The sequence below is a fragment of the Phaethon aethereus genome (assembly GCF_964289735.1).
Source record: "Phaethon aethereus genome assembly, chromosome: 1".
Classification (NCBI taxonomy): domain Eukaryota; kingdom Metazoa; phylum Chordata; class Aves; order Phaethontiformes; family Phaethontidae; genus Phaethon; species Phaethon aethereus.
In genome coordinates, this window is record NC_138575.1 from 69487760 (window position 1) to 69512276 (window position 24517).

The 24517-nt window shown below is 36.0% G+C and overlaps 2 protein-coding genes across 2 annotated transcripts in view; one reads left to right on the forward strand and one right to left on the reverse strand.

Annotated features, from left to right (window-relative positions):
• The window catches only part of DCP1B (decapping mRNA 1B), a gene marked incomplete at both ends in the record, with an annotated part of 48212 nt that overhangs the window by 15325 nt on the left and 8370 nt on the right, over positions 1 to 24517 (reverse strand). The window contains 2 exons of the mRNA XM_082008536.1: positions 5368 to 5503; positions 7704 to 7770. Of these exons, the coding sequence (XP_081864662.1) occupies positions 5368 to 5503; positions 7704 to 7770 (203 nt within the window). The remainder of the gene's footprint in view (positions 1 to 5367; positions 5504 to 7703; positions 7771 to 24517) is intronic.
• CACNA1C (calcium voltage-gated channel subunit alpha1 C) overlaps positions 19621 to 24517 on the forward strand; it is a gene marked incomplete at its 5' end in the record, with an annotated part of 490257 nt that continues 485360 nt past the window's right edge. The window contains one exon of the mRNA XM_082008523.1: positions 19621 to 19750. Within this exon, the coding sequence (XP_081864649.1) occupies positions 19621 to 19750 (130 nt within the window). The remainder of the gene's footprint in view (positions 19751 to 24517) is intronic.

Consider the following 24517-nt stretch of genomic DNA (forward strand, 5'->3'; position numbering starts at 1 on the left):
GAGAGTGGTCAAGCATTGGAACAGGCTCCCCAGGGAGGTGGTGGCGTCATCATCCCTGGAAGTGTTCAAAAAACGTGTGGACATGGCGCTTCGGGACATGGTTTAGGGGGCATGGTGGTGTTGGGTTAACGGTTGGACTTGATGATCTTGAAGGTCTTTTCCAACCTTAATGATTCTGTGATTCTTTTCCGCCATACCCCTACTGCATAAACTGAGAAACTTCTTCAAGCACTAAATTGGAAAAAAACATTAAGAACAAAGTACTGACTTTGGCAATAATGCAGAGTCTCACAGCAAAACTGAATTTCAGTTAAATATAATATAAAAACATGTAGGAAGTGTCTCATGGCTAATCTGAGCAGGCCACATTCAACATGTAAATATATTTAAACTCAGCTACATTTTTTTGCCCTTTTGCGGGGGGGGGCAGGGAATCAAAGAAATAATTTTACTAGAATGTGGTATCTCGTTTACCCAGAGTCTTTCTACCCATCTCACAGTGCAGTGCAAGTTTGATGACTAAAGATGTCCGAAAATTCAAATAAAGATCTAAGTCCAAAGACTATTCATGGTAAGCAAAATAGTTTTCTTTTAAAGCTAGTTCATGCTTACCTCCCTTCTCTATGATTCAAAGCCTGATTAACGGAAGCACTTGACAGAAATCGACACTTAATTGAAGTTTCACTTTTACTTTGCAATTAGTATTTAATATAGTTATGAATGGATTGCTATGCAAAATCATAACAGAAAGGTGCCATGAAAAAAAAAGTGCAGAAGACACATCTATAACACTAACGTAACTATTAAAGCTTTTACACTATGGAAAAGTTTCCTTTCCATTTATTAGCTCTGAGTTACATTTATCAATGCACTGGCCAAACGAATTGTTTTCTTAGGTTCTTCCAAGCTTACACATTGTTATCCTTGAATTTGAGTAACTTTTTTTTTGTTTTGTTTTGTTTTCTACAAGCTTTACTTTATCATCATTTCCAGGCAGTTCATATGGACCCTCAACAGTGTCCTGGTACAGAGCCTTCTGCAACCTCATTAACTTTTTAAAAAATTTTCAATACACTAGGACAAATGACTAAATTGTTCTTAAGTCACTTCCCCCTCCCCAGTTTCTGACTAGTGACTTACATTGTCTCTCACTTAGTGACAATTAGGAATCTTACCTAGTTAATTATCAAATGAAAGTTTTTTTCATAGTCCAAATAAGTGCCTCCTGTAGCCTCTATTTGATCTTTTCTCCATTTTCTTTTTTAGATTGGACAGATCCTAACCTATTATGATACTACATAGACTAAAACCACACTTCAGTAAGATTAAATAACTTTTTTTTCTCCCAGACTGTTCTCTTTCTAGAGGATGCTGCCTTTTCTTCAATATTTATCCTTCTTATTGTTATTTTTCAGCATAGCTTTTTGGGGAAAAAAACATATAAGGATGTATTTAAAGTTTTTTCTTTAACATGATGCATAACATACTCTTGCATATTTCACAATGAGTTCTGCAGAATTTAAGTAAATTCATTTGACTCTTATTTCTCCACGATATTTTAATAGGCTGATTTCTTCAGAAACCACTGTCATATTCTGCATTATCACAGAACTAAGCACATAAAAATGGGGTGAGAATTAGTAGAGTTTAACAGATTTATCACTGTATGATCATTTTCCAGACCAAATTCTTCAGCAAAATGAACAGCAGTATACACAAAAGCCTACAGAGAAGGACACTGACCTGATTTGGTATCATTCCCATGATTTGATAACATGGCTAGTAGGCTGGTACCAAATACAGGGAAGTATGCTGAAGAGAAAAGCCTGTGATGATTTCAAAGGGATCTGTAACTACTGGAGCTCAGAATATAAGGTCATTTTGGCAGACGGGTAGCATGGCCTTGCTGATGAGTAAATTAGGAGCACCAGCATGACATTTTAAGCAACTGTCCGGTGGACAGGTAAAGAAGGTATCAGATGGCATCATCATCAAACAGCAAAAAGCAGCATGAAAGAAATGTCATCATGCTCTTTAGTGATAAAACCAGAAGAGTACTCATCAGCTACGACATCTGACAATTGCTACACCTTGCTTCACAGGTCTATCCTTTAGTCATGTGTCTTGTTCAAAGCTATGCTCCTATGAAAGATGCATAAGAAATCAAAAGGTTCTAAGATCAAGTCAAAGAAATGCTAAGCAACACTGGAAAAAAAACAGACATATGTGGTGAACGTAAATCAAAAAGAACAAGACTACCACTTAGGATGTTTTAGGCAAGTCTGGTATAGTCAGAGACATCTGAGGCAAACAACTGGTGTGTGTTGTGAGACTTCATAGTCTACCTATACAATATGAAGCTCAAGCTGAGCAGAACATTGTCAAAGGAAAAAAACAACAGACAAGCATGGTACCTCAGTATTGCAGTTCTCCTGAAGCAAATACCATACCACATCTCAATCTCATGCTCTGCAGCAAAAACTTGACTTTGAGACATGTGATGTGCAAAGACTTATCAAGTACAAGGCAGAGATGCTAGAAGATCTGATACAAGGAGAGAAGGCCAGACAAGACCTGATGGAACTTAGAAGATCTTTGTAGATAGATGGCTACGCTGAAAGCAATGAAGTTTTGAAATTGTTAGAGTTCAAGTGCAGAGCTAAAAAGCCCTGGAAACAGGAGATTTCAACGTAGCTGATGTAAAGCAGCTACAAGACAACGTTAATGAACAGTCACATGGAAGTGTACAAGACACTCTGCAGTAGAGAGGAGTAGAAGCTAAGGAATACAAGAACTGTCTCAAAGGAAAGCAGTAGCAGAAAGGATTTCCAGACAGAGCGCTGCTTATATGAGACCTACAGAACCAATTCAGACTGTTTAAAAACAGCAGCATAGACTCTGCATCATCCAGGCTGAGTATGGCACAGTGCCCTCAGGAAAGTTAAGGCTTTCTGGATCCTACTATCAAGTCTTTCACACAGTTAACAAATCAAAAGCTACAGCACCTGAAAACTTGGAAACTATATTCCTGTCTGGGCAGGGCAATACCATTGGAACATTTGGTTGAAAGACAGTGAAGAAGCAGTCAAAGAACAGAAATAGAAGCCCAGAGGCCATGCTGGTTCATTACCAGAAATTATGTTCTTATCCAATCATTGTGTGTAATGAACAAAGAAGCCTCAGTTATTTGGGACACAACCACCAGACAAAGGATGTCCACGTAATTGCACCTTTAATAGATTAAAGACGGTGTAGTAAATGGGTGGATGCTGTAGAAGAATTGTGCATCGCAGAGCTAAAACCAGAACCTGTCTTGTAGTACAAAACAAGACACAGTGGTTAAAGAGAAAAACGTTTTATCATGCTTTGTCCTGTACCCTAGCAGCTTTTCACCTGTTTATCTCCCTAGCTGTCATTATGAGGCTTGCTAACACCACTTCTTCTTACCAGAGATCAAGAAGAGGCAAGCATGCATTAGAAGTACATTTTTCAAAAAATACTTTTAGTGTTTTAGCAACTGAAAGTTCCATTATTAAAAAAAGGAGGGGAGAGGCTATGTATTTTATTTTTCATGTAACCTCTAAACATGTAACTTAATTTGGGAATAAGATATACCCTTTAAAGTTAGTACTCTTAAAAAAAATAAATTAATCCTAGGACTTAAAAATTGAGTAAAATTCCTTAGATGCTTTGAAAACTGATGTTCTTACTCTACAGCTCCCAAGACTTTAAAACCTCACCTTCTCCAAAACTACACAGAATTAAAAAAGAACATCTTTCATAACTGATTTCAGCACATCAGCATTTTAAGTCACAAGACATACACTGCCATAAAGCAGCTAAAAAAGCATGACTGCTGTGAAATATATTGACATTAACTACAAAAATGGTTGTCATTGCCTTTATTTATCACACCCTTCCTAATTTTATATTGCTAATAAAACAAGAAAAAATCCCCCACATATCCAGTTCTTAAGAGGTCAGATACTCCTAGTACTCATGTCGCAGATGAAGTTTCCATGTTATTTCTTCAGCAATCACTTAAATGCAGAAAGATTAAAGATGAAGTAAGAAGCAAATTTGCAAAAGATCTTATCTGCAGGAAAAAAAATTCTAAAACCTGTTGTTTAAACAACAGATCTTCCAGAATTTCCTCTCCTTTGTCTTGATTTTCTGTGGGCTCATGTAGGAATGGAAGGTAAATTTTTAAAAGATTACCGTCTTCTCATAGAATCTGAAGACAACCTAATATTTGTCCAGTTTTCCATTTACAGTATTTTTAAGGTTATTTAACGAAAACTGCTTAAACATTTCATCATATCTCAAATCACACTCTTATGCCAAGACTAGATACTGATTCAGTACTAAAACATAGAAAAGATACCAGGTTTTGGAGGTGTTTGTCCACTATAATACGTTAAATCCCTATTGCAGAAAATATGATGGTCCTAAGCTTCAACAGAAGCTATACCACAACAAACAGGGCTCCATTTCACCATAACTCAAATAGTTTGTTATTATCTTTCCGAGGATCTTATTAGTAGCCACATTTCACAAAACCAACTTTTTTTCTCTTCAAATTGCTTATGTTTAAGATATATCTATTTCTAAACTCAGAACACTTATGGGCTTTGTTATTGCATGACAACACATGAAATACAGGAAACTGCAGAAGGAACCTGCAGGCTCTGTAACAATTTGCTGCATATATATGAATAGTTAAAATTATTAGATTTTTATTCCCCAAAGTAAAACATTTTTGATTGCTCAATAATACAGCACATTATTAGTCCATTAATTACTTCTTTATTTAGAAGCCTCAGAAGACCAAAGCAGCACATGGGCTGAAATCATACTACATTTCAACCTTTATCATTTCCTTCCACTAGTGTTTGAAAGTAGCTAACAACCGTAATTAAAAGCAGTAACTTCACTGTTAAAGGTCTTCTCTGAAGGAAGTTATTTGTACAAACCACAGAAACTATTAGCAAGTTTGAATACTCAACTTCCAGGTGCTACTCAATGAGCACAGGAGCTCCAAGGGTCAAAATGAAAGCCCATTTATACTTCTTCTTACCTCCTAGCATTCAACAAATAATCAATCATATACATGTTCTCCTTTCAGAAGTTTTTATTGATGGCATTCATGTCTTTTCAATCTTTAGCAAATTCCGACAAAACTTTACCACCAGACATTTCTACACAAAATGAGAGAGTACACTATCCAAAATCAGTTTAACTTTTGAGTAAAGCTATTTCAAAACAAATCAAAACCAAACCTTTTATGTTTTAAAATGTAAAGTGGGAGCAAGTTGGCATCATAGTATCACCAAAAAGAAATATCCTCTTTTTACAGACAAGTCTCACCTTGGTATACTCATCTTTGGCCTTGGTAAGCATCCGTAAGATATCCACTTCTTTGTTATTAGCAGAATTCATGATCATTGGGGACACTCCTGTTCCCGTGCCCTGCTGTGCTTTGAATTGTTCCTGCTGAGTTAGGCTGAAAGTTGGAGGTGAGAGGAGAATATACAAGACAAAAAACAGATAAAATATAAAAAGTTTAACCACAATTACTTTACAATAATTAATCAAAACTCAAATATTTTCATTTTCCCCATCTACATTAAAACATGTGTTAAAAAAAAGTCTATTAAAAGATCTATATTAAAACATAAGTTGACCAGGTGTGAGATTCATTTTCTCCAATCTTGAATACACTTAGGCCATAGACTAAAATTTCCCTAACTCAGTCACAATTTCTATACCCAGAAGGAGCAGGGAATTTATAGTGTTATTCAGTTCTGCTAGTGGTAGAGGATGGCAAACACACACAAATCAGTCATTAACTACTAGCAAATGACCAATTTCCTGCCCCAGCTGTTTTATTATTATAGTAGAATGCTGAGAATTAAAACACACAGCCAATTGGCTGAGCGACAGGGTTTTTTTAATCTATATGCAACACTGCTATTATAAACCACTACACATGGTTTACAATTGCACGAATCCTCTGAAAACTAGTTTTTATTGTAGTAAATTACCAGTTTGAGAGTACCTAATCACCACCAACTGAAACTTGAGCTAGTTACCTAAAATTAGCTGTAAAAAACCTGGGCTTCCTAAGGTTCATTACTTATTTCTGTAAATTCAGCCCCATCAATTATTTCTTGGGTCACAAGTGACTCATTTTAGAGCTGTAGGATATACAGCAAAACCAACAAAACCCCCCAAACAACCCCCCACCATTGTCACAGCCTGTGTTTCACAATGTTTTGTCACTGCAAAATGAAAAGCAGCAGGTATTACTTTAAAAAGAGATATAGCGGAAGCATGACTACCTTCCCACCCAGTATTTTATAACAAATCCTATCTGGAACATAGGAGTGAAAGAGTTAAAGCACTTTGCTATGGATCAAGATGTGCGAGGATGAGCCTTGCTTGGACTTGCACTGCAGGGCACATGAATGGTCTTTCGGGCACTTGGTAACGTTGGCAATCAAAATTTATGTCACTTCCTCAGCATGCTTCTGGCTACAGAAGCTGTTAAGACTGGGACAGACGGCCTGAAAAGCAGAGATTCACAGGTCTGACAGTGCCTTTGCATTGCGCTCTGTTAGTATCTAATGCTGTCAGCTTGCCTGTATCCGCCTCCTGTGGCTTTTCTTGGGATGACAAAGACCTGTCACTATGTCATCCCTCCTCCTGTCCTTTAGAAGAATTGGGACACAATGATATGTCCAACCGTATATACTGCAGGCAATTGGTATATCCAACCTCTGCACGCTCCTGTTGGGCCCCTTTACTATATCCCCCACATTATACCTCTCAAAAATTTAGATTGTGTATGTTGATAAAAATCTGTAAGACTTCAGCTCCTTCCTCCTCCAAACAAACATGAAAGCCTGCAGAAAATAGTTATAAGAAAGTGATCATTCCAAACAAGCCCATCATTAGATCAACCAGAGGGTAGAGCTGAAGAATGAGCCCTGTCCGTCCTGGACATGTGAAGAAAGAACTGACAGTGAAAAAGCTATCCATGATATTGTTATATTAATACAGCTGAGAATACAGTTCTGTTTGAAATTTTAATCTCTGACTTGAATGCAAAATTGAAGATTGTATAACATGTATAAAATAATATTATTATGTACATAAAAGTAATGAAATCAAAGCTAATTAGTCTTGCTTTATATTCCAAAACCAAAGTGAATTTTGTACATATTGCTAAGAAATGAGGAACCAGGAATTCAGCCTTGATGTAGAAACAGGATAAAAACCCCACAGAAATGGTATTATTACAGTATGCCTTCATGATAGCCTGCGCTTACATTGATACAGGGAAAAAAAGGTAACAACAGCATTAAAAAAGAACATCTCCCCAAACTGAAAAAATATATTAAAACCCCAAAGAATACAATTCTTCAAAACAGATCTCCGAGTCATCAGGAAATAAATCAGATGAACTGTTACACTCTGATGTAGCTCGAAAGCTGTGCAGAAAATTATGAAAAAGTACTGCAATACAGTGACTTATTTCCAATTATACAAAATGCAGATGTGTGACAATTTTATTTGAAACGAAGTCTATAAATATAGGTGTAAAGTAGAAAGGTAAGACAATCCTAGTAATATAATGTACATGTATGTACAGAAATACATACATAAAAAAGCACAAAAAGTCTTGTTTACCCATCACTTACTTTTTCATGAGCTCTGCAATTCTTTGGCATTCTTCCTTATCATAAAACCAAATCCCATATATGGACACTGTAAATGCACATCAAACACAAACTATGAGCATCTTCTCAAACAGCAATTCTACCTGGTAGATATTTTAAAATTACCTGTAAAGGAATTTTAAAATTTATTTCTGTCTTATGTTTTCCCCATGTATAAACATAAGAATGACATCTCAGATCCTCCAAGAACAAAAAAGATGAAAGGCATATCTCTAAGGATGTAAATTACAAGCTCTTGAACCTTCAATAAAGGCAGAGGTATTTGATCCTCTTCTTCACAACACTAAACCAGAGGTTTTTTTCTTTAAAGCCTTTTCCTCTGTCATTTTTTTTCAGTTGTCATATGTTCATCAGACTCCAGTGGCTAGGATACTGCAGGTAGTGTTGCACACATATGTAAGCAAGCAAGATCTGTTTAGTCTTCAATGACATTCAGATCTATCTTACACATCATCAAAGTTGTTAGAGCAGTATGAACGCACCTCTGCCTCCCTGTAGATTTCCTATATTGTTGCCCATTACTTTCACCACCAAAGAAGTAATTGTCTGCAGCCACCCCCACGATTAGAAAATCTGTATCTAAGTTCAGACCTCCACTAACATTAGTGCCTGCAGCTTTGCCCAGCAACAGCAGATTTAAATTTACTAGTAGTTTGAGATTCTCAAACATACACACTGCTAATGAAACCATCAGTGATGGTAATAGCCATAGTGGAAATGTAGTTAGTGCAGCTTCCACAGTCATCATAAACAGAGAGCCTTTCTTCCACTCACAGCCATGTTTTATAGCTCTTGCAAGATAGCCTTGGAATAAATCTACAACATGGTCTCAAAACAATCTGTCCACATTTGTCAGGGTAACTGTCCTAGTTTTAACCTCAGGCACAAATTTGCTGTGAGAAGAGGAAGGGAGAGCACTTAAAGGGTTAACACAGATCTTCCCCCGCTCTATCATCCCAACCTCAGGTAACATCCATGTTCTCTTTACGTGACATGGTAGCAAATAGGTAGCCACTGTGTTTCTTCCCCCTTCCCCTCCTACCATACCACAGGCAAGTTTTCCCTTAATCTTACTAAGAAATGGCAATGCCTAACACGTCTTCAAACATAGTAGGGGCTAGATTTTATTTGAAAGGGGCATAAATGGACTGAGTACTTGTTTAAAAACAATTGCGGTGCTGACTCTGATCATGCAATATTTCCTTATACTGGCAGAATCCAAAAGCAATCACTTCTCCAATTCCACAGAACCAAAACCACGGCATACGAAGTATAAATTGGCTTTGTTAATGTTTGGAAAGAAAACAAATGTGCAGCTGTTTGTAAGACACAAGTGTAATACTTATCTCCATACCCCCTCAGATTTTCAGCCATGTGTTGTCTTTTATATAGCTAAAAATGGTTCAACTGTTCTAATACAGCATACTAGTGAAAAGCCTAAAAAACCCACAAACCAACAGTCACCCTGTAGACGTACAATAAATAACTTTTAAAAGACTTTTAGTCCTTTTTATTATTAACTTTTGAAATGTGTGATGATTTCTATTACCTAAAAAAAGGCAAATATTTTAATATGCACCAGTGCTTCTACAAATGTGCAACATAAGAGCTGATATGAACTGCACAACTAATCTTCTTTGTAACGTAGATAAATATTAAAATATGAATTTAAAATATACATTAATATTCTAACACATTCCAGTAAGCATCCAATAATAAACTGCAAACCTGTAGAGAAGTGTGTGAATGATTCTCAAGGTTCCAAAACACAGACCTATTATGCAAAACTGCACATCCTCCTGACGAAACATTTGAAAACTTGTTGTTGTCCATATTACAGCACAGCAAGCAGACTGAAAACCCCAGACAATTCAAATTTGTTTTAATCCATATTCTCCTTTGTTATAAAAGAATCTCCAATGCCGAAGAGTATTGATCAAACTTTGGCCGTCTGCTCCATCCTCTCATTTTTTTTTTAATGTCTGCCACAGCTGGTGGCATTACCAATATGCAAGACAGGCTGAACAGCTTCACCTTTTGGCTAATTGATCAAACATGTCATAGGCTATTTATGAATATCTGATAAATTTGAAAGCTGACGTCCCATGGAAATACTGCAGTGCTTCTGGCCATTAAAGGTTGAAAGACTGGAATCAACATCAGACGCCAGCTAGTTTACCCCAACTCAGTGACAAACACAAGTAAACTGTAAGATTACCAGTATAAAAGACCAATTCAGACTACAGAACTACAACTAATATTTTGAAATACAATTCAAACCTATTTCAGACCACAGCATAAGAACATTAATCATTGTCTGTCCCACCAGATCAAACTACCACCCCAACAATGTATCACATCTTCACTGAAGCGCTGAGTACGGATATTGCAGATCCAGAGACCTTTAGCCTAGATGTCAGCTGAGCTTCAAACCCCCCAACCCCCAATTACTTTCTTACCTCAGTCAAACGGTATTTTCAACCCAGGCTAGGAAACACAGCTGAAAGCAAGCTAAGACCAAAACCCAACATCCTCTGACCTTACAGCTCACCCACTCAGTAGTGAAATCTTTCAGAAGTGGACAGTCCTCCTCTTCTTCCTTCCACACTTCCCCCATCTGTCCAGAATAGACAAACACTTCAGAAATACACCGAGAAATACCATACAGCCACTCTGTTCGCTGCCGCACAACGTACTCTGCACCCTGTCATGCATAGGAGAACGATGCACCAGTAAGAAGGCAATAACGTGGTGGAAATCTGAAGATACCAGGTATCCAAAGTACACCAACGTATGTTTTCATACTGGGTGCTCATCACCTGGAGTACCCATGGCATAAATTCATACTACAGTAGTATATTCTGCTATAATCTACATTTAAAGAAACAAAAATGTAAATAAAAGTATTAAAATGTGTATTAACAGACATCTTACTGATCAAAGATGAATACAAAATAGCAAAAAAAATTACGTCTATGACAACATATAAAAACCCAGGACCAGCAAAAGAACCTAAGATGATTACAAACTGTAATTGTCAAGCTAGGAACCTGGCACACTCTCTCCTAGTAACTAAATAGACACACAATACAAATTTCACTGCAAGCCTTCTACCAGCATGAAAACATTGCATGTCTTATCAGGATTAAATCTAAACAGATTACTTTTATCCACCCTCCAACTCTATCAAACTGTTTGACAAAAAGGAAATCCTGATCTAAGAATCATCTGTAGAGTGGTAATTTAATTAAAATGTTCACATGTTAAAAATGAATCATTAAACAGCGGAGGCACAATGCAAATTCTTCTACTGCAGCACAAAAGAGGAAATACTAAGTCACTTTTAGGCCCAGCTTCAGCTGTAAAGTTAGTCAAAAAGAGATTACTGTATAAAACAGAAAAAGAAAAAAGAAACCAGAGTCAACTCTCTTCTGCTAACCACATGAGCCAGTTACACAAAAAGTAGCTAACAAAATCCCAATAAGGAGGGCTAGTTTTATACTGACAAGATGGTATACGTCTATTCATCCACTTTCAACAGTTCCAAAGTCATCTACTAAAAGAAATGAGATTTAGTATGAATTGGTCACATTAAAGAGAGAAAAAAAAAGGCACCAAAGTTATGATGTCCTTATGACTAGAAGGATATAATGCAGCTATCAAACCAACAAGATACAATTAATAGTGAAAGGGAATAAGCTAAATAAATAGCTTAAATCAGCTAATTGAAATGATTAAATACTAAGAGAAATCAGTCTTCAGAGTTTTTAAAATTTGAAAAAGGTAGGTTACTCATAAATCAAAACTGAAAAATTTTAACAAAATCTGTGAAGCTTATTTAATATAGCTCAGTGATTGAATTTCAGGAAGTATATTATTTAATTTTTAAACCACAACTTCAGATCCAATTCTACAGCTTCCGCCTTACAATTTTCAGTTTTTGGCTACAGATTTATCCTGTCCTCACAAACACTAGAGCACTCGATACTATTTATAAGCAGAAGCTGACAGCTGCTATCTACCAGAATTATAGATGACAATTTCTAACCTCTCAAAATCTGAAACATTATTTATTTATTATTATGATGAAGACTTTGTCAACTTTCATAATTCATACTAAGTATCCTATTAAAAAGGAATGAATTTTCTCTAGGATTATTTATTTTACTCTTCATTTGCCTAGCTTCAGCTTCCAGCTATGAGATTTTCATCTTCGAGGTAGACGTTTCCATTACCAGCATTTTGGTTTCAGTGTACCTGCAACACATTATTTTTAAGCTATTTCTCCACAGACTGCACGCAGTATTTATGCTTGGTAAAAATAATATAGAAATATCAGAGCTACTGACTAAAGACTCCACTGTACCTAGAAATTGTTTTACACCTGCTGGTATTAAAAATAAATAAATAAAAAAAATGTTTCTTCAACTTTCATGTTTTATTTTTGATATCATGTTTCTTAAGATACTTTATTCCCTATGTAGGGCCCAGACTCTTATTCCTGAATATGTAAACCCACAAAATGCAGTTTCTCTACACACATTTTACAATGTAGCCAGACTCCTTTATGTTGGTCATCTTTTCTCTTTGCTATCATGTAATATTTGACTATTCAGCAAACTATCAAGGCTTGCATTTCTTTTTCTAGTACTTTTTAGAATATTGCAGCCTCCATTTTGCTGGACCTACTGAAAAAAACCCCCAAAGTAGGTTATATCCACAATAATAATTTTTAATCTATGAGTTCTTAACTTAAAACATGAAGTAAAACACGCCATATTAATCTTGTGCTGTTCTACTCCAATGCAGATGTGATCCCTTTATCCGTGACACCATCTTTACAATTATGATACAAGCATATGATGCTCCTTCTGCTTTGCTCAGGCTCAAGTAGTGAAGGAGACTTGCCTGTTGAAGCTCTACATCTTGCTCTGCAGGATAAAGCAAGAGGACTGCAACAAAGAAAAGAAGATATAAAAAACCTGCAGCTAACGCAGCTGCACGATATGTTGGAAAGCTGAATTCCATCTCTGATGCTTCCCCAGAGATATTATGCAATGATACGCAAGTTGTGAAATGTCATCTTAAGTCCCTGTCACTGATTGCGTATGTTTTCCCAGTGTTTGATTTGAGGTCCTAGACCTGGGTGGAAGATTTGAGTGCACGACCTGCAAAAATGTCAGCTACTTACAATCACAACCGAAGACTATAAGAAATACTTTTGAACGTATGAATGATAAACATATTGGAAAAATTAGGCCCAAGTAATTTAAAGTCAGACACCCTGCATTTAATTGATCTCTGTAATTGTAACTACTCTGCCCTAGGATTCCAATTTGTAAAATGGGAAGAATACTACTTCTAATCTGAGGAAGGCATAACGGTTCAGCTTATTTATAAGTTATCAGCTATTATACTGATGAGTATCACAGAAAACAAGAAAAATAAAAAAGCAATTAATAGTTCTGTCCCTAGTGCAGAAATTCAGCGGTATATAACAAAGCAAGAGGCCCACATAACAGTAATGAGGAAAAAACAGAATAGCGAGTAGCGGCTCTTAACAGGAACGCCATTCAGACTGATTATGACAGACATTCAGACAATGCTTTGATAACTGAAGCAAAGTCCTTATTGCAAAAGAAGACAATCACATAATTTAAAATTCCATAAGCAAAAAAGAGAAATTGCACAAGCAACCTTAATTTTGGTATTTCCTCATTTAGCAGCCTTAAAGTTATTTTATTTCTTTACAGACTTAAAGTTCTTTCAAACACAACATTTTGCTTAGCTATTTAAAAACAAAACACTAGAAAAAAATTAAATTTCATCCTATTATAACATATTGATAGCAAAATTCAGCTTAGATATATCCCGTTATTTCTGGAAGTTCTTAGAGGGGAATCAAACTTTTGATGATGTCCCAGGCAGAAAAACGCCAAGAAACTGAAGCAAGAGTTTTTCAAACAACAAAAACCTGTATTTTGGTATGAGCATAACTTAAATTCCTAAAAAGCTATTGCAAAAACTCCAAACTCTTAAACCATCGGACGCTTGTTCTTTCATTTGAAGGTTGATAAAGCTCCTGATCCACTTACTTGGGGACTTTTAATATAGACAGGGAAAAGGATGACTTGGTGTTTCCACTATTTCAAATGTTTAAAACATTATATATGAACAAGCAGGAAAAAAACAGTTATTAAAGGGAAAAGAATCCTGCTCAGAGCCATCTTAATGCAAACTGATGATCACACATGGAGAGCAAAAATGCTATTTTTCAGCTTGACAAGTCAAATTCAAGTGAGGAGGGAACTCTTCAAGCAACATTCTTAAAAAAAAACCCCACACCCCAAAATAACAAGAAAATATACAACAAAAAACGCAACAAGATGTAAGAGCCCCTCAAAACCCCTTTCCTCAAAAGCAGATGGTTTTGAGAGTGGGCAATGAGTGGCAACAGTACCAAAGTCGAGAAAAGTTCCTCACCACCATCTGTTTAATTGTGCCTGGAACCATGCCTTAAAAATCAACACAAGAAACAATTTTTTGTTAATAGGATGGACCCTGAAATATCCATGCTATCTCCTACCAGTCATGAAAGTTGGGTGACGAATTTGCAGACTTCCAGATAGAGCCAGCAAATATTTCTGATTTCATGAGGCAAAAAAGTGACAACTCAGAGATGGTGGATTGCTTATTAAATCATGTCTGTGGCTCTACTGTCATAGCCTGACTTCAGGCAGATTTTTAATCAAAATTTATCAGAAATTCTTTATGAAAAAACCATCAACTCGGTAGCAGACATAAACAAGATTGGCTCACTAGAATGTCCCTTAAATAGCCTCAAAGCTAAAGTTATTTTAGTATCGTAGGAAACTTTAAAGCCCATTGATACATTTATTTCCATAAAATTCGGCAGATGTAAGAGTCCATCAGCAGGTTTTTTACTTTGGAAAAGAGCCCAAAGGCAAACTGAATTTGCAAGCTTTCCCTTAAAATCGCATTCTGTTGATGCTACAAGAAATTTTTAGTCACGACACAGGAATAGCATCTATGTTATGATCCATCTGGCTTAGTGCATTGATTTCCCCCACCCCTGCCCCCACCACTGGCTTTCCAGTCACATCTCCTGACATTCCATTACCAGTTCCAAATAGTTTTTAAATCATGATGATGCATGACACTGAAATTAAGGCAGGAAATATATAGATGCCAGACTATCAATTTCTTAAATGCCATATTGTTCTTAATAAATCATTTATTGTTCTTACTTATAAATTGTTCTTCAACTACAAGTGGTTCTCATTACTATTTCACAGTAGACTTTTGAAATGTCCACATCAGACTGGAGCTCCACTGCCTTTTGTAATGGAAATGACTGAACAGTCTCACTCCAGGAGTGGAAAAGCTAAGTGAAAAGGTATTAAGATAAGCAAATGGTGGGTGAAAGTACTATTCCATTTTTTATATGGAATCATAGAACCATAGAATACCAGGTTGGAAGGGACCTCAAGGATCATCTGGTCCAACTTTTCTTGGCAAAAGCATGGTCTAGGCAAGATGGTCCAGCATCCTGTCCAGCCAAATCATAAAAGTGTCCAAGATCACAGAAAAATCATAGACACTGACTTTAAAAAGGTAAGTGAAGAAGTCTGCACCAAGGCTAAAAACTAAATCCAAATATCCCAAGTCAACAAAAGCATCCTTCCTATGAAAAAAATCCCATCAGAGAATGTCTCAGTGGAAAAGTAACAGAACTCCTCAACACCTGAAACTACTACCTATATTAGCTTACCAGTGCTCCATATTCTCTGCTAACTTTCTACAGCAAACCATAAAACATATCTTCAATGCACTGAAATGAAGCCAGGCCCTGATCTACAGGAATCATCTGATCGTAACACAAAAATGCCATTACACAAATCTAGGCTAAATATATATCCATAACCTCTATTAGCAGAAAAGCTTACACTAACACAACACTAGCACAAGTGGAAGAGGTTAAACTAGAAACCATGCTCTTTTCTTGATTCTGTGCACATCACATCATACCTAGCAGTCAAAAGCAGTTAAGAACTCTCCTCACTCAAGAGAAGGGGACAACATTGCCTTTCCAACCTGGAGGCAAAAAAAAAGGTTGCTTTTATTTTAAAGAATAGTAAGAAGAGCTGCCTTCACCTTCTCAATCTCCAGCCTTTTTATTTCTGTCCTGCCTTCCATTAGATTAAGTAAAGCAGCAGCTTTTCTTACGTTTCTTGTGGAGTATTCGGGCTTCTAGTCCTGTGGGGATAAAACCTGCTCTACTGTATGTGACATACATGGTTGGTAGAAGACTCATCAGGATTAGAACATCACAGTTTTCCTTTATAATTTAGTAAAATCTAAGAATATGTTCCCAATGATTTTTGAAGTGCATATCTGAGCTACCTGCCAAAGGTCAAAGTACATCTCCGATTCCAGAGCTATAGCCAAGTTCAAAGTCAAGTTCTTTTCCAAACTCTGCTGATGCCATTTTTTCAGTAAAACAAAGAAGGAAAAAAAGAAGGAAGAATATTTTAACCTCAAATAGGTGTTCAATAGCGTGTTATTTTATGTTATTTTTTCCTTAAACCTGAATTTTTATGATAATCAGTCTGGTAGGCTGTCACCTCAAATGGTTTAACTCCCACAAAACTATGTACAACTTCAAAAAGGGCTTAATAAGGAAAACAAGCAACCTTAACTATAGATGATGTTTCCAATTCTGACTGTTGTGATCTCATCTCTTATTTCTTCATTGCATATCTTCAGATCCTAAGTAATGGAAATACTTTTGCAGGTCTGGAGTAGGCTCTTAACCTGCAACAACAAATGTTGCTTGTATATATATACTTGTTCTTGTAACAAGTAACACCTAAGAAATACCGTAAGATTAACAGAAATAAAAAACAACACAACCAAAAAACTTTGCATTTTTCCATTTGTATACTCTGTATACGCCATCATTTTGGAGGCAGGCAGTTTCTTCATTTTTCCTACACCATCTTTAATTCTGAAATGGTTAGAAAAAAAGTAAAAAAATTCACATAGAAATAGGCAAAGTCAACTACTCTTCCTGAAATTTCAGATGTTTAGTTCATATTTACAACATATTCTATGTATTTGCTTTTACTGATTTGCCACAGCCTGTTAATGGTACAGTCAACACATTAAAAAGTTCTTCTCTACTACTCTGTAGCCATTCCTTCTCTTATAGTTAGGTGTTAACGTTGCCTTCAATAACACCTGCTTATCTGCAGAGTTGCCATTGGAAATTTTAAAGTATGTACAATTTTTAGCAGTGCCATACAATTTATGGACACAGAAAGGACTTTCACTGTTCTCAAATAATGACAGGCAAACAGTAAGAGGTTTAGTCCGGTTGTGGGTAGGTTCATGCTGTGTTCACAAGCTAAATTTCAGTAGATGACTGCACTTTGGACCCTTTATCATTCACATATGGTCAGTGCATTTTTACAAGCTTGAAAACTGAAGGATCATTAAATTTAATCTTAAAGTAGTAATAAAAATGTTTAAAACCTATTTTATGATCTACTTTTTTCTTGTGAAAGTTGCATTTTAGTAATTTCTTTCCTGAAGATACAAAAAACACCTCTTTGAACAACCTTATTGCTTTTTTCATTACTTTAATTATTTTTAATGTATTTGTATAGCTTTTAAAAATTTATTTTAATATTGAAGTTAGTGTTCGGATTACGACAAACATTTTCAGTTTCCTGAGTTTTCTACCTTCTTGCACACGGACATTCTGTGTGGGTATATGTACAGAGGAAGAAACAGAATGTACTCCTGAGATCAAGTCTGTCACCAAGAAAATGCAATTTAAGCAGTAAGCATTTCCTTGTTTTAAACCTGTAATCCAACAGAAAAAAAACACATTTATCAAATTCACTTTATATTAGCAGCTAGACATTTCAAAATAGCAGCACTGGAGAGTACCCTGAAATTTTTAATCTCTGAATATAGAATAGAGATACCTTTTAATTCAAATAAAAATTTGGAATTTTGCATTGGGCAATTTTCATTACAGCAATCATATTATTTTCACACAGAAAGTAAAAGTACATTTTTCATCTTGCTTCAGAAGTCAGCAGTATTTTACTAGCTCATGTATAATCCTTTAGGAACAAAAATATATCAGTAATCATCTTCTGCTTCCTCAGTCTCTCCCCCTCCTTCTGCTTTTAACCCTCTCATTGCAAATTTGAACCACCACTTTGTTTTCTGTTCAAGAGATGTACAAAATATTAATGTGAAACTAGAATAAAAACAGAAGACATATGACAACAACAAAAAAAAGCAGCAAAGCACTGCAAGAAGGCATATGATACCTTACATAAAAATCCAATGTTATTTCTCTCCTTTTCTAATTATTATGAAATTTTATGAACCTCTTCATTGAGAGTTGCTACACATTCCTGTGTAAAGGATTTAACACTGTATGTTGTTATGCAAATAATACTGAAATTTTATAAGAAGGCAGTTTGCTCAACATAAACAAAGAATTGGTGGAACTCATCAAACTGAAAGTCCATATCCTAAGACAATGACCAGCACCAGATGATTCACAGGAAGAATTTTCCTAGTCTCTTTATCGTTGAATTCTGACCTGAAGCGTGTGTCTTACATCACTTTCCCCCCCCCCCCCCCCGGCTACAGGATCTCTGCTTGTTTTTATTCATATAAATAATAGCTCTGCTATGCAAAAGGATTACTGAAACAGGCTCCAAAAGACCTAGGAGTACATGTGTCCAAAATAATAAAGCTAGCAGGTAAAACTCACTTAAAAAAAACAATAAAAATTTAAGCAATACATTATGATATGTTGACTTTGTATTTTATTAAAGCAAGCTCTACACTGCAAAACCAACAACTGGGCTACAGCCACAACCATTAAAGCATATAGCAAATATTAAGCCTATTGCTGTTACTAGTTTGTACGCCAGTTAAGACAAAAAAGCAACACTGCATTTGCAGCCTTAGCGGAATTCCACTGGAACAGTTGCACCGTGTTTCTGTATAGAACACATTCCTTGTCCTTTAAAGGGTATGCTATCTTATACTTGAGAAGGGTTTCTTTCTTTTTTTCCTCCAGTAATTGAAAAGCATTGTTTACTGCCGATTTAAGGCTTGTTTTGATGAACAAGAGAGCTGATGAGGCACTCAAGAGCTTGCATTAAATCAATACTAGACAGAAGTGAGGAGCTTGTATAAGCGCTGTGGGATACACTTGCTTGCATATTTATCTGCCATGTTTTGAGAGAAGGTTACAAAATATTTTTATATATATACACACATATAAAAGAGTGAGAGTGAGCAAGCGCACATTCCAAGAGAAGTTTTCTGGCTATGTCAGGAGTGAAGTCCACCCCCTACTAGACAAACCTATTTTTTTCAAACACAAGAGGATATTATCAGAGAAGTCCGTGCTGATATACAGAAACCAGAGATCGTCATGGCTCGGTGAGGTGATGAGCTGACGGGCGGATGGCGCCCATTATCTTCACTTCTCAATCCAAGTTTTCCTGAAAAACCACAGGGGGAGGAGAAGGCTCCAACTGAGCATAAGGCACAGAGGACAAGAAAGGGATTAGGAGTGAAGAGCAAGGAAAGGAAGGATAATGCAAGAGATACTGCAGGGGTTTCAAAGAGCTGGAAAATAGTTTCTAGGTTAAAAGACCAGGTTGTCAGTAGTTTAAAGCAACATTCAGGTTTTAACTTCAGTAAAAAGTTATTACATAAAATAAGTCTAAGAAACAATAGGCCAAAAGGAATTTACCTTTAATATATATAAAAAATATACTCAGCTTCAGCGGTTTCAACGCTCCTTGGAATTTTTAAAATGTTTCAAGCCTTTGTTCGGCAAGCGTATCACCCACTGCCCAGCCACCAGCCAGGGGAACCTGATATGAAGTATAAGGGGAAGCTGGTACATGAAACTCAGCTTAACTGCTTCTACATCAAGCCTGGAGGTAAGACAACATTATCCAGTTGTGTGCACCCAAACTGTACTGGTATCTACCTGCTGGGATAAGTATTCCCGTTATATTTAAATATAACAATCTGTATAATGTATGAAACTACACTAATAACTTATAGTAATAATTGGGGATAACGTGCTGTGAAGTCCTGTACATGTGGTCACACTACAACAGGATTTAGATTTTCTCAGATCTGTGGAGTTAAGTAGATGGACAGCTTCTCTCAGTAATACATTGTCTTTTGAGCATCTAATGAACATTGCTTTCCCACTTCCACTTGGACACAAGAGAGGGAAAAAAAAAAGGCATGTAAGTATAAGGAATGTGAAAAAAATGGGTTTTTTTGTAGACAAAGAGGCTAAGAAGTTTAAAACATACAAAAGCTTGAAATATTAAATGCATGTGTGTGTGTGTGTGAAAGGACTAATCTGAAAAGGGGGTTATGCGAGAGATTTCTAAAAAGTAACTAGCTCTGTAATATTTTCATTTGCAGAAGAAAATGTAGGCATTCATGTACATATTCACACTGATCTATAAACATCTACCATTTTATGCTATACAGGGAAGGGTGTACGAAGTAGAAGGTATACAGGTAGTCACATGAAAATAACCTCTTTAAAAAAAAATTATCTGTTCCAACTTGAACTCTTGAGCTTTACTACATCATATGCCTATCTTATCTCGAAAAGATGTGCGGAATTCCCAGCACTGGCAGTACACTCTCAGCGGTAAACGTCCAGACAAGCTAATATGTTGCTTATATGCTGACATCCATAAATGGGAAACAAAGACTGTGTCTAGCAGATATAAGTAGTATTATACTCCTTCCATTCTATTCAGAAACTCACCCACAACTGCAGGATTCTTGATACATGCTTTTAATTCTATTCTATATACTTTTCCTACCAACTTGCTTGTCCAGGCAGGGACACAGTTCCACCATACACAAAATAATTACCAGACATCAAAAAACTACATAGCTTTGTTATCTTAGCTCCTTAGTCTGTTTCTTCTCACATGACATATACTTTCTCTGACTTTCAGATTGGACTCCATCATTCCACATAACTGAAAACCTGTTAGGAATACTGCATTTATTTCATTTATTTTCCTTCTTTTTTTATCACCTTCATCACACAACAGAAACACATCATTAGAGCAAAAAGATGGCTGCAATCATCACAGCTAGTTGCAAAAAGCCACTTTACAAATGCAAAGCATTCTAAATTGTTTGCTTTGCTCAGTCAAAGACTTCCATAACTGGTACCAAATCCTCAGGGTAAGAAGGGTGAGGAAGAAACAACAGAAGTATTCTTTTGGGAAAGCCTGAGTAGAAATATCTGTGCAGAATGGGGCAGGGTGACAAGGGACACGCTTTTACACATCAAAATTAGTATCTTAAGGCCTTCACAACCAGCATGTACAATTTCTACTGAAAAAACATATATTGCATTTAGTTTAAAGGAAAATATGAATAATAAGGCAGCCCGGGAAAAAATAAATTTAGAAATATTTACTAGTACAAACAATTTTGCTTTAAAAACAACAAACAAAAAAGGGATATTACAGTTCCTCCTGTTTTTTTTTAATTTTCATTTGAACCCTAAAAACCTAAATCACAGAACTACATTTACGCTCCACAATAAGCACAAAAAAACCCCCAAACACACTAAAATAGAATTAACCAATACCTGCTAATCCTAGAATCACATTAATAATTTAGTTTTGTTGGGGCCTCTGCAGGTCCAGCCTTCTGCTCAAAACAGGGCTAGCTTCAGTAAGATAAAGAGTCATAAAAAGAAGAAATTATGATCAACTACAGGTTACCCCTGAAAAGTATATTCTGTGGCACTTTTTCAGTCAATTTCTTTTTTTACATAATTTGCATATATGCATACTTCTTTACAACAAATTGTCCTGTTACTTTCACTACATTAAAAATCCACTCCTGCTTCCATAGACTTAAGGAGACTTTAGTTACAGATTTCAAAAACAGGTGTATCAGTTTGCATACTCTAGAACAGACAAGCCAACTAACCACTAGACAGCAAGATCACAATTCCCAGTCTTAAAAATCACCTGCTTTGAGCCAGCACTGCTGCATGTCCATCCACTCAATTGCAAAATAGTGTTTAGCTGTGCCATCAAGTTACAGTACTATTTTTATATGTCAACAGGCAAGCATTACAGATTTTTAGGCATCCTTGAAAATTAAAATGAGATATAGAAAGCACAAAATCTAATATATAGATGTATATATTTTATGTATGAAAATGTAAATTAATACATATAACATTTCCAAGGGGCAGTTTATTATTTTTCTTGATATTCTGAAGCAATTTTTACCATCTTCAAAGCACATTAAAATCATTAGTGGATTGAAGTATAGAACACAAAGGGAGGAACTATATGGGAAATGTAGCAGGAAATTAGTACTGCTTTTACATATGCTTTTATAAATTGTTCTAAGAACTGATAATTTGTGAGTGTAGGTACAAGTAAGTCACTAAACTGAGCAGCAGACAGCATCTCACATGAAAAAAAAAAAAAAATCATCACAATGCATCTGATAAACAAGTTTCTTCCTGCTCCTATTTATTTGCTTCTCAAGAAAATTTGCACGTGACAAACCATAAAATAGTTAAGCTGGACACAATCAGTAAAACAGGTTTCAGAAAAAAAATGCATGGCAACATGACAAAGCTCATTCTGCCTGAAAGTGACCTTAATCTTCCGGGTTTAGAATCAACTGTTACTACAACAAATGTATTTTCAGTGTGTATATTTTCCTTTTAAATTTCAAAACAGGCAAATAATATCAATGCTTAACAGTGTTAGCATTCCAATGCTCTCAGCACTTTAAGGTCAATAACATCCAGGGAAGACAATCACGACCTCTGCTGCTGCTTCTGTCTTGCTGGATGCATGATGAATTTTTATAATGCTGATCAAAGGAGAGAAGGTGGAATGGGAAGAAGGAGGAGCGATTTATTTCTCTGAGACAAAAAATGTCTCCACGGACAGAACCTCAAGTAGACTTCAAGCATTTGTATTCTAAACAAATGGCAGTGGTCAGTCCAGGCAGGCTTTTTGAAAAAAAAAAAAAAACAACCAAAAAAACCAAAACCCAAACACTTTAGCCAAATCTGTTTAGCAAACAGCAGGCTGAGAAGAACATTGAGAAGAACGTACCTCTAACGAGGGCAAGGCCCTTCTGCCAAGATTACTTTGAATTTCTATAGTATGAGCTTTCACTTTTCAAACACTTTTGTTCCAAACTGGTAAACATTTTTCAAAGAGTTTCAAACTACAGAAATATTTTCTTCAATAAAAAAATGGAGGTTCTAGCAGGCCAGAATAATAATTTTGCAATCAAATTTAACCTCAAAAAATTTGTTTTTAAGTCATGTAGCTGTGACAAAAACTTTTTTGCTTAGCGATGCAGCACCAGAAAGACATGTAATATTTCTGAATCAGCAGACCACTGAACTTAGATAAAAATAATACAAATTGAATGAAGTTAAAAACATTTAAAGGTATTTGTTTCAAAATTCAAAAAGACCAATGAACATTTGGGGAATAATCAATTGAGTACACATTTCATTTTACTGTGTTCATCCTGTTGAGGTTTTTTTTGTTATTGGACCAGATACTGTACGTTGGCAGGTAGGAGGCTGATAAATAAGGCTGGCCACTAAACAAAGCCTGGAATATCTGTTTTGCCTGTCTCAATGAAAACAATTGAGCAAGTAGTTATTTATTGGTGAATATGCAGAAGGCTGAATCTAAATATATGCAGAAGTCAATTTAACCACCAAATGCTGGTTTCATTCTCAAATAAAAACACATTTCAGAAGAAAGAATAGATTTAAAATATTGAATTATAGAATATATAATGTAGTATAGACTAAGAACATATTACTGGGTAAAAAAGACACTATAGTATCCAAAAGAAGATTGTTTTTCATGACATACTCATTTTTACATGTCACTCCAACTCTATTTCTGTTGTTTCCTGCTTTCCCTTCGGAAGTAAACTTCTAAGAGTCTTCAAACTAAGATGTTCATTACAAGAGCAACACTATTTTCCGGGTCAGTGGGTCTTCAGAAATGCCTGCAGAAGTGGCACACTTGTTATCCATTTAGTATTTTTTACGAAGATGTATTTACTTAGAAGGGTGAACTGAAATGAGCCACAATCAGTCTCCAAGAAGATGAGATGTTCTATTTGAGAGGGCTCTAGGATGCTGTAACACAGAATTTAAGAATGAAAAATACTATTTTGAGAAGAATATACACCGTTATCTTCTCCTAAACATTTTACAGTCACTTGCCTCCAAGTATGTATTTGGAAAAAATTTCATAAATAAGTAATTATGACCTACAGGGACACCCCCCAAAAAAAACCCCACAACAAAACCAAACCAAAAAAACCCAATCTTATGTTACTTCTCTGGACAGGTGGCAAACTTCCCTCTCCCTCCTATCCCATCTCATCTGCTGGATGTCTTTGCAGTGTGGGAATCCAGGAGAGTAATACTAAATTTTCAGGGTTCTGATAGACATACAGTGTCAGGTTAAACTGGACAACTGAAACTAGTATGAGGCTGTGTATGTATCACACATGTCTAAGCAGTTTTACCAAAACCAGGCATGTCTGGTCTGCTTTGGTATCACTTCCTGAACCTCTGTAAAACCTCACATTCAGTAGAATATGGTACACCTGACTAGGAAGCTTCATTCAGTTTCAAGCCTCAG